This window comes from Triticum aestivum, chromosome 2D, assembly GCF_018294505.1.
Source record: "Triticum aestivum cultivar Chinese Spring chromosome 2D, IWGSC CS RefSeq v2.1, whole genome shotgun sequence".
NCBI lineage: Eukaryota > Viridiplantae > Streptophyta > Magnoliopsida > Poales > Poaceae > Triticum > Triticum aestivum.
In genome coordinates, this window is record NC_057799.1 from 521,231,376 (window position 1) to 521,248,097 (window position 16,722).

General features: G+C 45.6%; 1 protein-coding gene across 5 annotated transcripts; it reads left to right on the plus strand.

Moving 5' to 3' along the window:
- Positions 1–6,660: 6,660 nt before the first annotated feature.
- LOC123054191 (mitogen-activated protein kinase kinase kinase YODA) lies at positions 6,661–15,858 on the plus strand. Of its 5 annotated transcripts, XR_006426075.1 has the most exons (14): positions 6,661–6,986; positions 7,595–8,295; positions 8,384–9,124; positions 10,631–10,718; positions 10,836–10,898; positions 11,146–11,306; positions 11,381–11,456; positions 11,568–11,627; positions 11,736–11,846; positions 12,744–12,980; positions 13,084–13,175; positions 14,214–15,031; positions 15,243–15,296; positions 15,436–15,858. XR_006426075.1 is itself a non-coding variant. In XM_044477904.1 (12 exons), exons 2-12 carry the CDS (start codon positions 7,769–7,771, stop codon positions 14,725–14,727), a joined length of 2,670 nt encoding a protein of 889 aa, XP_044333839.1. In that variant the 5' UTR covers positions 6,661–6,986; positions 7,595–7,768; the 3' UTR covers positions 14,728–15,858. The 5 variants fall into 5 exon arrangements, 1 of the variants encoding a protein (XP_044333839.1); XR_006426073.1 differs by having other exon boundaries at positions 14,214–15,296; XR_006426074.1 differs by having other exon boundaries at positions 15,243–15,858.
- The last annotated feature ends 864 nt before the right edge of the window (positions 15,859–16,722 follow it).

The window sequence follows — 16,722 nt, forward strand, 5'->3', positions numbered from 1 at the left end:
CAAGTTACGGACCCAGTCTGTATAGTTGCTTCCATCATCTTTCAGCTTGGTTTTCTCTAGGAACGCGTTGAAGTTGAGGGCAACATTAGCGTGGGCCATTGGATCTACATGATAGATTGTAAAGACAATTTTAGACTAAGTTCATCTAATCAAATTACTTAATGAACTCCCACTTAGATAGACATCCCTCTATTCATCTAAGTTATACATGATCCGAATCGACTAGGCCGTGTCCGATCATCACGTGAGACGGACTAGTCATCAACGATGAACATCTCCATGTTGATCGCATCTACTATACGACTCGTGTTCGACCTTCGGTCTCTCGTGTTCTGAGGCCATGTCTGTACATGCTAGGCTCGTCAAGTCAACCTAAGTGTTTCGCATGTGTAAATCTGGCTTACACCCGTTGTATGTGAACGTTAGAATCTATCACACCCGATGATCACGTGGTGCTTCGAAACAACGAACCTTCGCAACGGTGCATAGTTAGGGGGAACACTTTTCTTGAAATTTTAGTGAGGGATCATCTTATTTATGCTACCGTTGTTCTAAGCAAATAAGATGTAAACATGACAAATATCACATGCAAATCATAAAGTGACATGATATGGCCAATATCATCTTGCGCCTTTGATCTCCATCTTCGAGGCGCGACATGATCACCTTCATCACCGTCATGACACCATGATCTCCATCATCGTGTCTTCATGAAGTTGTCTTGCCAACTATTACTTCTACTACTATGGCTAACGGTTAGCAATAAAGTAAAGTAATTACATGGCGTTTACATTGACTCGCAGGTCATACAATAAATTAAGACAACTCCTATGGCTCCTGCCGGTTGTCATACTCATCGACATGCAAGTCGTGATTCCTATTACAAGAACATGATCAATCTCATACATCACATATATAATTCATCACATCCTTTTGGCCATATCACATCACATAGCATACCCTGCAAAAACAAGTTAGACGTCCTCTAATTGTTGTTGCATGTTTTACGTGGCTGGTATGGGTTTCTAGCAAGAACGTTTCTTACCTACGCAAAATCCACAATGGTGGTATGTCAGTTGCTATTTACCCTTCATAAGGATCCTCTTCATCGAATCCGATCCGACTAAAGTGGGAGAGACAGACACCCGCTAGCCACCTTATGCATCAGGTGCATGTCAGTCGGTGGAACCAGTCTCACGTAAGCGTACGTGTAAGGTCGGTCCGGGCCGCTTCATCCCACAATGCCGCCGAATCAAGATAAGACTAGTAACGGCAAGCAAATTGACCAAATCATCGCCCACAACTACTTTGTGTTCTACTCGTGCATAGAATCTACGCATAGGCCTAGCTCATGATGCCACTGTTGGGGAACGTAGTAATAATTAAAAAAAATTCCTACGTGTCACCAAGATCAATCTAGGAGAAGCTAGCAACGAGAGAGGGGGGGTGCCTCTTCATACCCTTGAAGAACGCTAAGCAGAAGCGTTACAAGAACGCGGTTGATGGAGTCGTACTCGTGGCGATTCAAATCGCAAAAGATCCGATCTAGCACCGAACGGACGGCGCCTCCACGTTCAACACATGTACAAACTCGGGGACGTCTCCTCCTTCTTGATCCAGCAAGGGGAGAGGAGAAGTTGAGGGAGAGCTCCGGCAGCACGACGGCGTGGTGGTGGAGCTTGCGGTTCTCCTGCAGGGCTTCGCCAAGCACTACGGAGGAGGAGGGGGTGTTGGAGGAGGGAGGGGCTGCACCAGCGGAAGGGGTGCAGCTGCCCTCCCACCCCCACTATTTATAGGGGGAAGGGAAGAGGGGGCCGGCTCCCTAGATGAATCTATAGGGGGGAGGGGCGGCGGCCAGGAGGGGAGACTTGCCCCCCAAGCAAGGTGGGAGGTGCCCCCTTCCCTTAGGGTTTCCAACCCTAGACGCCTTGGGCCCTTGGGGGGCTCACCAGCCCACTAGGGGGCTGGTTCCCTCCCATATTTAGCCCATTAAGTCCTCCGGGGCAGGTGGCCCCACTCGGTGGACCCCCGGACACCTTTTGGTGGTCCCAGTATAATACCAATAACCCCCGAAACCATTCCGGCGACTGAAACTGGACTTCCATATATAAATCTTCACCTCCGGACCATTCCGGAACTCCTCGTGACATCTAGTATCTCATCCAGGACTCCGAACAACCTTCGGTAACCACATACAATTTCCCATAATAACTCTAGCGTCACCGAACCTTAAGTGTGTAGACCCTACGGGTTCGGGAACCATGCATACATGACCGAGACATCTCTCCGGCCAATAACCAACAGTGGGATATGGATACCCATGTTGGCTCCCACATATTACACGATGATCTCATCGGATGAACCACGATGTCGGGGATTCAATCAATCCCGTATACAATTCCCTTTGTCCATCGGGATGTTACTTGCCTAAGATTCGATCGTCGGTATCCCCATACCTCGTTCAATCTCATTACCGGCAAGTCACTTTACTCGTTCCATAACGCATGATCCCGTGGCTAACTCCTTAGTCACATTGAGCTCATTATGATGACGCATTACCGAGTGGGCCCAGAGATACTTCTCCGTCATACGGAGTGACAAATCTCAGTCTTGATTCGTGCCAACCCAACAGACACTTTTGGAGATACATGTAGTGCACCTTCATAGTCACCCAGTTACGTTGTGACGTTTGATACAGCCAAAGCATTGCTATGGTATCCGAGAGTTGCACAATCTCATGGTCTAAGGAAATGATACTTGACATTAGAAAAGCTCTAGCAAACGAACTACACGATCTTGTGCTGTGCTTAGGATTGGGTCTTGTCCATCACATCATTCTCCTAATGATGTGATCCCGTTATCAACGACATCCAATGTCCATGGTCAGGAAACCACAACCATCTATTGATTAACGAGCTAGTCAACTAGAGGCTCACTAGGGACATGTTGTGGTCTATGTATTCACACATGTATTACAGTTTCCTGTTAATACAATTATAGCATGAACAATAGACAATTATCATGAACAAGGAAATATAATAATAACTATTTTATTATTGCCTATAGGGCATATTTCCAACAGTTCCGCTGCTTGCGGTGGGCGGCCCGCAGTCGGAGGAAGGCAATGTCAGTGTCGCCGACGCGCAGCCATGAGAGACGGATGCCTTGGCGGGGGATAGATCTGTCAAGGGAGGCGAGCCCGAGGTAAGTTCTCTTCAGCTGGTGGCGAAGCCAAGATTCGGCCGGAGACAGCGGCGGGGAGTCTTGAGCCGCGATCAGGCGCGCAATCAGCTCGCGCGAGATGAATAGTTGAAGCGCAACGTGGCTGATCCACCGCACGGTACACTTGAGGCGTGCGAAGATGTGACAAAACGGGTCCGGGTCACGGGCAGTCTCCTGCCAGGCAGCGGTGACCGTCTGGTGGAAGCCCTCAAGCTTGGGCCAAAACCTCTCTAAATGAAAACACTTGGGGCCCGGGAGGGGGAAGGAGCACTCGATGAGCAGGGGCGCGTGGTCTGAGGCCGCGGAGGAAAGGCAACACAAAAGGCAGTTGGGGTGGGCGGCCTCCCAACTCGGCGAGCAGAGGACACGGTCGATGTGCACGAGCGTAGGGAGGGTTCTTATTATGAAATATGGTTCCATTTCTAATCTTCCAGATAGTCCAAAATACAACCTAAACACTAGCAAACACCACTTGTTTATCATGTTGGAATTTGTGGATCCAATTGTCAAGAAGAGCATCAATATTATGAGGAATATCAAGGATATTAAAGGAACATTTGATGATGTTCGAAAGCATTCTAGCTAGACAACATTTCATACGCAAATGATCAATGGACTCATCCATTCCACAAAAGGGGTGATGGAGTCAAATCCAGCACATCTTAGGTAGGGGGTACTGAGCTGGTAGTCCTGGCATGATGGTAACATGTGTTCGAAAACGTAGTAGGAAAAAAATCGCCCTACGATCAACCAGGAACAATATGAAGATGCATAAACGGTTTGTCAGAATCGTTACTGACTTTGGAGTGCAGCAGAAGAAGATGAGTCGGTGTAGCATACTTGGAGTCCCTCGAACCATAGATGAACAATCATGTGAACCGCCCATGAATAATCCCTCGAATGGAAGACCGAAAGCACGACCTCTCTAGCTTGGTTGCAAGCATACAGTCTTCACGATCTGGCAGCGCTTCGCCGTCCAGAGCTAATCGTCACCAGAGAATTAGAGGGAGGAGATTAGAACCCCACCGACTTCTAATTATTAGGATTAGAGGATCTAGTTCAAGCTCCAATTGATCAACTAGCACCAACCAGAACTAGAACTAGAACTAGAGAACTAGATGAGGCTCCAAAACTTGTGTGTCCAAATAGTACCAAAGCCTCTAGTGTGTGTGTATGTATATATAGGTTGGAGGAAGAGGAGGGGCTGCCACACAAGGAGGGAAACCTCTCCTTGGTGTGCCGGCCAAAAGGGGAGGACTCCTCCTTCCCGTACTCCAATTTGGCCTTCCCACTTGGAAAAGTGGGGCGCCTCCCCTATTGGACATGGCGGCTCAGTTCTCCTTCCACCACTTGGCCTTTTAAGGCCTGTTGATATTAAATAACAAATAAAAGCCTCTTAACAATTACTAGAGCCTTTTATTATTAATTTAAAACCCTTAATTATGAAAATGGAAATATATAATACAATATTTTTGCTTCTAGGGCATATTTCCAACAACATGGACACATGATTTACCCAGGTTCGGGCTCTCTCGAAGAGATAATAACCTACATCATGCTTTGATTGTATTGATTTGAAGGGAGTACAAGTTACTGGTTGATCTACCAAGAGATCATGTGTTAGAGAGAGTTGTCGTTTATGGTCCCGACCCATCGGCCTATATAGATACCGGGGGTGCCTGGGTTTTACACATATGTCGGTTACAGCTAGCGTAATCGTGACGAAGACAACTTCTAAGTCTTGGAGTACGCGCCAAGTCTTTGGAATCTTCCATCTTGGCTCCTCCTTGGCCCGACGAACGTAGTGCGTTGGTTGATAATCTTCGGGGTCCTCGTCCCCGCCCACATGGTCGGGAGCTGACGTGGCAAGCACCCTCTAGTCTGGGACACCATCAGTACCCCCTGAGATGACATGGCCAAAATTTTAAATTCCCCACCGCCGGCTCGTTCTTCGGTCCCACCCGCTGGTCTCTTTAGATTGTTGGTTCAATCCTCACCGTACATTTGTGTGGTCCCCGAGAAACGATTTATGTGAATACATCTTCATGTTGGGTGGGAGATGATGAGGTGGTCACTAGGTTTTATGGGCAGTTGTGGTCGATTCCCCCTCCCCATCACTGACTTCGTCCCTCTCTCTCTCTCTCTCTCTCTCTCTCTCTCTCTCTCTCTCTCTCTCTCTTTCTCTCTCTCTCTCTCTCTTGTCATCCACCATAGTCTGGATTAGGAAGGATCTCTTTCTTATGTTGCAACTTTAAGGGCATTAAGGTAGGATGATAAACTGCTACAAGGAGTGTTAAAGGATTCCGGAGTAAACCATGAGTCACCACACGTGTCACACGATTTACATTACCCGCTGAACATAACATCTACATTGATCTTCATCGTGCCCCACGGTGGCTTATACAATTGATCTCTTCTAGCTATCGAGGATCTTCCCTTGGCTCTGAGTTTGCTCTTTCTTGAGGTTGTTGAACACAAAGGGACATGCATAGGCTTGATATGAAATTGACCTATTACTTTTCATCATAGGTGCCAACTCCCAATAATGTACATCTCTGATACCCGTATCTGACTTGATCAAATCAGTTATGTGAGTACAATTTTGAACGCCAAACACGATCAACCAAGGGAGCTATAGGAACATTTCACACCAGATCCAACTCTTGCCATACTCAAATACACACTAGACAATATGACATGAGTACACATATTTCTGTTTGCTGTCTTTCAATAATATATGCCATGCACAACTGCGATGCAGTGGTCTATGCCTTCCGAGAAATTCCTATATTCCATACACATTTTTCCAGACCGGGTTGATGCACGACCGACCTTCCCCATTCGGTCTTCTACGTCTTTTTCCTAACGGATAGTTCCAGTCCGTATGATATGCAGATTTCACCGAAAAGACGCCCACCTCCACTCGACACGGTACGCGGATTTCACCGAGAACACGTTCATTTTACGTCAAGTGCGCCATGCCAAGCAATCACGTCCTAACGGGGCAGAGCAGTTTAGAGTGCCCGATTGATTAGCAAATTAGCAGCCACTGCAACAACTCACCTCGAATTAAAATCATTCCCCAAGCCACGGGTCAACTAAGACCCCAACTCCGTTCAACACCAAGCTCCCCGGACGAGCGAGTAGCCTTGCAGTTCGCAGTTGGAAGGCAGAGGGGATCGCCTCCAGCAGAGATCCCGGCAGGCACGCCGCGCCGATCGCTCGGCGGTTGCCGCTTTGCCAGCGAGTGAGAAACCGGAGACTCCAGTTCAGTTCTGGCTTCGCCTCCTTCCAGTTGCCAGTGCTGTGTGTGCTGCTAGACTGACCGTCTCGTGGTCGTACGTACTCCGACGTACACGGGGCGTCGCAACGTTCGACTGAAGGGTGGACTTGTCCTCTGCCCCTTCAAGTGTGCCAGTGCTGGGTGCGGAGCCGGAAAAAAAAAATACTCCTAGAAGAGAGAAGCATCGTCCATCTCTTTCCCTTGCCTTTGTTCCCTCTTGCTCCCTCCTCCTGCTGACCCGACCCGACCTACCAACCCGCCTCCCCCACCGCAGCAGCTCGGAATCTCCCCTCGCCGTCGGCCCGCCCCACGGCCGCCGTCGCGCCGTGCCTCGCCACCGACGCCTCCGTCCCGTGCCACCTCCTGCAAGCACCCCCGGCCCCTCACGACGCGTCGCCGCCGTCCCCCCCTTTCGCTCGTAGGGGCGTCGCGTTCCTGCTGCCTCCGCCCCGTCCGCGGTCCCCGGCCGCCGGTCTCCGAGGTACGAGCTTGTTTCCGCCCAGTGATTAGCTGAGCCCCGCCGAGCCTCCGCGATTTCCGGGCGTGCCGGTGCGCGCCATCTAGATCCGCCCCTAAACTGTCGGTTGTCGCCCCGACAGCTTCTCACCTAAGCGAAGTGGGAACCCGTGTTTCCCCCGCTTTCCATATAGTAGCATTCTGCCGATCGATCGATCGAAGCGTGCGCACTCACTCTTGTTCCACTTCGAGCGGGGTATTCATGGCAGATGAGGTCACATGCTTGAGCAAGTGTCCGTCCGATGATGGCAACCAATTAGGAATTTGGTTGGTCCGAAGTAAATGAAAACCAAACGCACATGATGCTGTAGCTCACCATATTCTTGTTCTGCTGTTGAATCACGCAAGCCAACCTAGGAGAACCTGAATGAAATACAACATATTTTTTATCTTGACACTTTTTTTTTCATCCTTCACTTGCCCCAGGGTCTGCTATTGGCACATGGTTAATACTGTTTCGAACTGAATTGCTGGTTTCTTAATATCTGGATATGTGTTAGACTTTAATGTGTATGGAAGTGGAAGAAAGTGCTAGCTGGAATCTTACTCCATCTTGGGCTCTTGGTTTTGCAGATATCGTTCCATTGTCGGTCCATCGGGAAAGTCCAGGGTGTTGCATGCCATAACGAGAAAAGCCCGTGCTTATGCTCTCATCTGACTGGCAGAATATGGTAATCGATCAGTTTTGGTAACATTGTGGTGAGTGCGCTGCTGGTTAGATATACCACAGATCCTTCCATATTCGATATGCCATCATGGTGGGGGAAGTCTTCCTCCAAAGATGCAAAGAAAACCACCAAAGAGAACCTCATGGATACATTTCATCGGTTTATAAGTCCAAATGAGCAAAAAGGAAGCACAAAATCAAAACGGAGGTATAGACGTGGCGATGATACAACTGTTGAAAAGGTCTGCCAGTCTACCACAGTATCGCGCGCAACTTCACCCTCAAAAGAAGTTTCTCGCTGTCAAAGCTTTTCAGCTGATAGGCTACATCCCCAACCACTTCCTGTTCCTGGATCATGTCCTGCAGTGACACGTACTGCTTCTGATGTCACTGAATCAAGGCCCATATTAGAAAAACGTGGCAAACCACCACTGCTTCTGCCACTTCCTAAACCTAACAGGCCTCAGAGAAGGTCAGAAATAGTGACTGCTTCCCTCTCTAGCAACTGCTCTGTTGATAGTGATGACCATGGAGATTCTCAGCTTCCGAGCCCTGTTGGAAATGATGCTGAAAACACAACAAATACTACTTCCAAGAGCAAGTCAAGGTATGCTCCTTATTGTAGTGCATTAATTTTGTGCCTCTTCGTTCAAACTTGCTCTTACATATATTTTTATTCTGCTTGAACCCTGAAGTAATGTGCGCAAAGAGCGTCCTGGTGCTATCACCACCAAGAATACCAAGGAGATGGCAAAGACAGCTAATCAATTCCTCAGTAACCATACATTGTCCACATCACCGAGAGGTATTGCAGCTGACAATCACCAACCTAATCCACAAAATCCTCGGCCGGTAGTCTTGGAGAGTGCTCCGAATAGTTTGATGTCAAGTCCTTCTAGAAGTCCGAGAAGAATATGTCCGGACCATATTCCAACTTCAGCCTTTTGGGCAGTGAAGCCTCATACAGATGTTACTTTCCTTGGCTCTGGTCAGTGCTCCAGTCCAGGTTCAGGGCAAACATCTGGCCATAACTCTGTGGGTGGTGATATGCTAGCCCAGCTTTTCTGGCAGCCCAGCAGAGGTAGTCCAGAGTGTTCACCGATTCCTAGCCCAAGAATGACAAGTCCTGGCCCTAGTTCCAGGGTGCACAGTGGAAGTGTTTCTCCATTGCATCCGAGGTCTGGAGGGATGGCACCTGAATCTCCGACAGGTCGGAATGATGGTGGGAAGAAGAAGCAAACCCACAGATTGCCTCTTCCACCACTGAGCATCTCTAATAGTTCATTTTTTCCAAACAAGTCCACGCCAGCTAGTCCTATTTCAGCGCCTCGTAGTCCTGGCCGAACAGAGAATCCACCAAGTCCTGGATCACGATGGAAGAAGGGGAAGCTGATTGGTCGTGGGACATTTGGCCATGTATATGTTGGCTTTAACAGGTATATGTTTTCCTACATATGGAACTTCAAAATTTCATTGTATGACTTACTGTACATATACTTTAAGCATGCTTAAGAGTTTTTCTGAGGTGCTTGCGTAACTTGTTCTATTCTGGTTATCTTGATTTTCAGCAAGTTTTTCGTGTGTATGGACTCTCATAATATCTTGTTTTATTTCATATTGTCTCGTACAACTTTATTGTTATTTCAGAGGTATAGTCATATTTTATGTGACAGTCACTGTAGCAGCTTGCTATCTTTTCACTTTTAAGACTAGATGTCTAGGGCGTTTACATATATGGTGTGACATGCACTGTTTCTAGCGAGGAGCTAAAAACTACTACTTCTGTTTGTCAAAGGAGGGCATGACATTTGTTCCGCTAAGATCAAGGAGGGCTTGGGAGAAGCAGTTTTTTGGACCCTTTTACCCCTGGTAAAGCACACGTTTGAGCAGTTATTAGCCCACAACACGAACACCCTTAATCGTCTCTCTAGCCATGCCACAGTTACTTGGTTCCCTCACGCCCTTGCACTGGCTGCTCCGCGCATGCTCACCCACCACGCGCTTTGCAAACAGAATGTGTCAGCCAATGTGAGCGCATTTGCTTCGTTTGGCACATGCAAGACCATGGAATTTTCCATTTATGCATGCATGCGGGATTTACTATGAGAGAAACAAACCGCAATAAAGGCTGGCACAGAAGCCGGAGAATTCAGCCGCAGCTTATTTAATTTGGCGTGTCAATGCACGGGCGTGTGACTTGGGGGTATTTTTGGCAGGTTTAACGCAAAATTAGTCCACTTCTTTCAGGGAATTTTGGCAAATAAAACTCAATGCCCACCTTAAAGGAACGGAGGTAGTAGTAAATAAAATTCATTCAAATCATGACCATATCTAACTTGCATAAAGTCCGCGCCTAGTGGATATGATTCTTAGGATTGGACATCCCTAGCACTGAAAGTTACCGTTTGCAGAAGAGCAGATGATATTGATATCTTATGTTAATGGTAGACTCGCTTGCATTCAGACTCATAAGTCACTGGCGTGTTAAAGCATGATATGGTAAGGATAAGAGAAGTTAATATCCTTTTTGGGTTACTGAACACAATTGTGACAATTATATAGTTTATGCGGCTTAAATCTTCATCTCTACTGCTATAAAGAAACCAGTTGGTGGGCGATGGTCCTTTCAACTTAGGGTTGTACCAAGTACCAACGGTCCAATTTGCTACCAACGCCTAAGATTAAAATGGAATCGCTCACCACCCACTTAAGTCTGTTTTGCAGAAACACCTCGATCTACAATGAATTTCATAGATACTCCAAGCAACGCCCCACCTTAATAAATCAACTAGCCTCAGAAACATGTTGTATGTCTTTTTTTATTCAGTGGCATCACATAGTTTCCTTGCTAGTACTATATGATGACCGTTTGATTATTTTCAAATCATGTCTTGATTCCTCACAGTCCTTTCCCCCTGTTTTGGTTTCACTATCTATACCAGTGATAGCGGTGAAATGTGTGCTATGAAAGAGGTGACCCTATTCTCGGATGATCCTAAATCAAAGGAAAGTGCAAAGCAGTTGGGGCAGGTATGGTTTTTAAAATGTGCTTCCACCTATACTATGTCACTACCACAGCAGCAAAAGGATCAGTTTATTTTATTATTATTTTCCATTCAGTATTTCATTTATTCTTTTCTTTCTCAGGAAATATCGCTCTTGAGCCGCTTACAACACCCAAATATCGTACGATACTATGGCACAGAAACGGTATAAACTGTTGCCTTCAATTGTTATTTACTTGGTATTCTTTGATTTCTGGTTGGGCTGCTATCTTTCCCTGTAAGTTCAGAGGATTATACCTGTAACTGTGTTGTTATCATGTTTGTACCTTTCTCCCTTTTTCATGGGTGGCAAGAGAGTTTATGATAGCTTCTTGGGATTTCATTGAAGGCTACTTTATGCGACACGTTTCATTTTTGGGCATGACTTTATACATTATTTATGCCGAAAACAGGTTGATGACAAACTGTATATATACTTGGAGTTTGTGTCTGGTGGATCTATCCATAAACTTCTACAAGAGTATGGACAGCTTGGTGAACCAGCAATACGCAGCTACACTCAGCAGATACTCTCAGGCTTAGCTTATTTGCATGCGAAGAATACAGTCCATAGGTAGCATTCAGTTTGTTTTGGTTGCATATATATGGAATTCTGGTGTACTGAAGTCATGCTTACACAACATGCAGGGATATCAAAGGTGCAAACATACTAGTAGATCCTAGCGGTCGTGTTAAGCTTGCAGACTTTGGAATGGCTAAACATGTAAGTTGTCTGGTCACAAATGGCCTCTCTTATACGGTAATAAATGTATTTTACTAATTATGTTGTATTAACTGTGTCTTATTGTTCACCTTTTGGGGTACCTTCTGTCAGATCAATGGGCAGCAATGTCCTTTCTCATTTAAGGGTAGTCCATATTGGATGGCTCCAGAGGTACTCTTGAAAATATTATGCTCCTACATTACTTTGTATATTTTCATTTCAGTTCGATGTGTATCTTATTTTCTTTTGGTTACAAATTTATACTTAACGCACATGCAGGTTATAAAGAGTTCGAATGGTGGTTGCAATCTTGCGGTTGACATATGGAGTTTAGGATGCACTGTCCTGGAGATGGCTACCGCAAAACCCCCATGGAGCCAGTACGAAGGGGTCAGTATTCTACCACAAAGATGCACTTTATATTTGTTCCAGGGGCGAATCTACTAGGGGGGCTTTAACAGGCTCAAGCCCCCCCTCCAGTGCTGTAAAATTTGTATTTACTACTAGTTTTAAGGCCCAGCCCAGCTACTTGCAGGCCCAATCCAACACATATTTGCATGACCCAGGCAGCCCAGCCCCCCCTCCATTATTTTCTAGATTTGCCACTGATTTGTTCTATAATATCAGATGGCCAATGTGTGTCCAAGCTGCATTTCTTACTTCATCTGTGTTCCACACATGCTGTTAAACTTCAAAAATACCTTTCAAGTCGATTAAACTATGAGTTCAGCTTAAGATTGACTTTCTGCTTCCTGCTATTTGTTTCGGATGACTGCTATTTTGGATTTTTTGAATTTGACCGTGTCCTTGAAGCATATTTTCAATTTACCTTAGAATGAGCAAGCTGTCTGGAGTGATGTGCATACATGTCAGTGAAATAACCTTTCTCAAATAAACTACCAAATACTAGTACTGTGACAGGTGTAGTATGTTAACCATTTCCTGCACATATTGTCTGGTTTTCGCACCTTCTGCCAGATAACAGGCCATTTCTGTAAAATTATATATAAAACATGGAAAATTGCTGCAGACTGCTTCCTTCCTGAAACTCTGCCAGTTACCAACACAAGTGAACCAGCTACCCGTTTCTGTTACACTGATACTAGGAGATAGGCAAAGAGTTCCTTGGTTGTTTAAGAACTTATGACTGTCTTGATGTGGAAACTCCAAAAACACATTTACTTGCATGCAGTTTTATGGAACATTGAGATGATAAGGGCTTCCATTTTTGGTTGGTCATGATAAGTAAGTAATCATCAAATATTTCCCTGCTTTTCTCACCAACAGATTGCTGCAATGTTCAAGATTGGAAATAGCAAGGAACTTCCACCAATACCAGATCACCTATCAGAGCAGTGCAAGGACTTCATCAGAAAGTGTCTGCAACGTGATCCTTCTCAACGGCCGACAGCAATGGAGCTTTTGCAACACCCGTTCATACAATATAAAGTCCGACTTGAGAAATCCGTTATGTCTGATCCTTTGGAACATTTGCCCGTGATATCTTGTAGACCGAATTCTAAGGTAACAATACTTCTTTGTAACTGACATATCAGGGATGACTCGGTGTCTTCTTTTGTCATTCTCGTGGTCTTCTCACTTTGCTAGGCTTCTACTGATCTTTTAGGTGGCTGGACATACAACAAATATCTCGTCATTGGGATTGGAGGGTCAGACAATTTACCAGAGAAGGGGTGCAAAATATTCTTCGAAGCATAGGTACAACATTTCCCAAGTTCTGCTTATTTACTTCAGAAACACACACTGTCGTCCAAACGTTTTTGCAGTAAGCTAGTAACCCATAACTAAAGCGTTAGCTATGCAAATTAAAGCCATCCTACCTGGAACTTCTTTGTACCACCAGACATCATACAGTTTTCTACTGCCTATATCCTAAAAGGCTATAGGTTACCAGAGAAGGGGTGCAAAATATTCCTCGAAGCATAGGTACAACATTTCCCAAGTTCTGCTTATTTACTTCAGAAACACACACTGTCGTCCAAACGTTTTTGCAGTAAGCCAGTAACCCATAACTAAAGCGTTAGCTATGCAAATTAAAGCCATCCTACCTGGAACTTCTTTGTACCACCAGACATCATACAGTTTTCTACTGCCAATATCCTAAAAGGCTATAGGTGACAGGGTCGCACCCTAAATGTCAAAAACCCACTTTGGTGCACGTGCTCCAGTGAGCGCTATATTTTGAATAGTTCCAAAATGGTATTTTGATTAAAAAAACCTGGAAAAAGTTTTACATGTTCATATGGATGTACACTACACATGTGCAAATTTATGTGATGAAATAAGTAACCATGCTAGCCACACAAAAATGACAATTGCGATTTTGGAAAGATGAACAGGGCATATACTGTTCACTATTTAGAAATCACCATTTTGACATTTTGTGTAGCTTACATGCTTACTTATTTCATCACCAAAATGTACACATATGTAGTATACATCCATATGAACATGTAGATTGTTTTCGGAAAATTTTGTAACTTTAAAATGTAATTTTTGAACTATTCAAAATAAAGTGCTCCAATGCACCCGTCCTCCAAAAATCCGCTTTCCCTAAATGTGGACTATTCATTAAGCAGGCTATAGGTTACCAGAGAGGAGGGGAGTGCCTAGTGCCTAGGTGCCCTCCTTTTAGTGCAGTTTTCTACAGCTAACCTCATGCTTACTAGGAAATTGATTTCTGGTGAACTTTGTTTATCTTTTGCATGGAACCTCATATTGTTGTTTACTTTGCAGCGATATCCATATACGGAGCAATATATCCTGTCCAGTTTCTCCATGTGGAAGTCCTCTGCTAAGGTCAAGGTCTCCCCAACATACAAATGGCCGAATGTCGCCATCTCCAATTTCAAGCCCCAGAACCCTTTCAGGCGCTTCTACTCCCCTGTCTGGTGGCAATGGTGCTATTCCCTTTAATCATTCAAAGCAACCAACCTACAGCAATGAAGGATTTGCAATCGCATCAAGAGGCCCAGATGATCACTTCCCCAACCGGCCTACAGACCGTAACCTTGGGCAGTTTGGTCGAGTGCATCAAGTCTCACAGGGGGTTCAGGAGAGGATAGTATCTGAAGCTAACATTCTGAGTCCTCAATTTGGAAAGAGGCTTGGAAACGTTTTTGATTTGCGTGATAGACTGTCCCCTTCTGAACATTTCACTCGTCCTGCCTTGGTGGATCATGTGAAGCCAAATCCTTCACTAGACTTAACAACTGGTTCTCCCCACCATGGACTCAAGCGTGATAACTAACTATCAAGGATAGGCCAAGTGAATTTTTTTGGAGCTTGGCAGGGTAACTAAGTGGTTTTCAGCTGCTTTGGCCAGTCAGTGGCTTGAATTGTACTCCCTCCGTCCGGAAATACTTGTCGGACAAATGGATGTATCTAGATGTATTTTAGTTGTAGATACATCTATTTCTATCCATTTCTCCGACAAGTATTTTGGGACGGAGGGAGTATCATAATATGACTATGGGAAATATCATTGATTTATTTTGAAGCTAACAACTGTAGATGGATGGAGTCTTTGTTGTCATCCCCACAGATAGACAAAGGTATGTCACAATCTTACAGTTTTTAGTTTATCGCCTGCGTTCAGTTACATGAAACTAGGATCTTTTGCACCTTCAATGTTGTGTGAGCGGCTAACTGAACATGGCTCAAAATGTTCTCCTGAGCTTGTACAACTATAGAGTTAGGATTTTAATGCATGATAAAGACACAAATACACAATTTCCTCTCTAATATTCTTACTTATGATGCCAGCCCCTACTGATTAATGACTTGTTTTAGTGCCCCATCGTTTGCCAGAGTTATGTGGTAAGTCATGTGCATCCGTAAATATATGAACTGGAAAATCCACACTTGAGCCTTTACTTTTTCAAGCATCACACTTGATTTCGGGACATGAAGCTTGTCTTGACCATAGTTCTTGCTAATTTTGCTCTGTATATCGCAGCCCATCCATCCATCCCTGTTAGGCGGAACAACTGGATGTTGCATACTACTACTGGCGTGCTAACAACATGCGTCGAAATGACAACTGTATACTAGGAGACTGAAGAAGCCAGAGCAGTTGGCCACCTCCCTGCCTCTACATGTTAATTGCCCTTCTTGGCGTCCTGATGCCATTTGTACAGAAGTAATCTCAAGTAAAAGCCAACCAATATTTTGCACAGGAGAAACAGTTGAGCCAAATTCTTTTAACAGCTACCCGAGGTTGTGAAGCGACGGCTGCAAGTTACCATGGAAACTCGTACAAAGAGCATGGTCCCTAATTAAATTAGCTCTCCCGATATGTATAATTTCTCATTCAGATGTACCATCCCAGTTGTTCATATTGAATCGGTATATATACAACTTGTCTGCGTTACTGACGGTAGCCGTATGTATTCCTCCAAGTTCCATATGCATTCTGCCAGCATGTTGCCATGTAGTGAGCCACACCAACCGCATCAATTCACCCGTATGCCGTGCGAAAGGTGGTGCGCTGGGCATAAAGGTTGGGTGTTTGCATCGTCGCGTCTGCTTGTCGCCAGGATTCGGTGTGCTCCTAGTCAGCCCAGTTTGGCAGTATGCAACTATGCATGTGTCCAGTTGCCCTCCTTTCCACGGTAACAAAGTCCGTCCTGGCGATCTACCGCTGCTCCAGCTCCCAGATCGGCCCGACAGCGTGTGCCCCATTTCGAGCTGGCGCGGTGGCTACCAGGTCGTTCTGAGACAATTCACCACCCTTGCCTGTACGTTTTCCTCGCATTCATTGTCCTTTGCTTCGTGTACCCGCATCTTCCACTTGCTTGCACCGGTTGGCAACCCGTTGTGTGCCGTTCGCGGCTAGACGGCAGAGAAATAAGCGGCCAGAGCACGGCGCCTGCCACGGTGTACAGCTTGTCTGCTTGCAGTGTAGCGTTACCACTCTACTTGCTACAGGACCAGAGCGGCAGCCACGCCACGCCCCACGCCGCTAGTTGCCAACCGGCGGTGGCTCCGCTCATCATTGTCCTTTGCCCCCATCACTCTAGCCTGTGACCAAGGGCCTGCCATTGCTTCAGCACGGCCTGACAGGTACTCCCTCCATTTTCTAAATATAAGTCTTTTAGAGAATTCAAATGGACTATCACATACGGATGTATATAGACATACCCGTTTCTAAATATAAGTCTTTTAAAGATTTCAAATGGACTATCACATACGGATGTATATAGACATATATAAGAGTGTAGATTCACTCATTTTGCTCCGTATG

Coding starts and splice junctions, on each gene's coding strand:
- LOC123054191 (XM_044477904.1), top strand. CDS start 7,769: ATGCCATCATGGTGGGGGAAGTCTTCCTCCAAAGATGCAAAGAAAACC. Junction 10,899..11,145: donor GATACTATGGCACAGAAACG/GTATAAACTGTT, acceptor TGCCGAAAACAG/GTTGATGACAAACTGTATAT. Junction 12,981..13,083: donor CTTGTAGACCGAATTCTAAG/GTAACAATACTT, acceptor CTGATCTTTTAG/GTGGCTGGACATACAACAAA.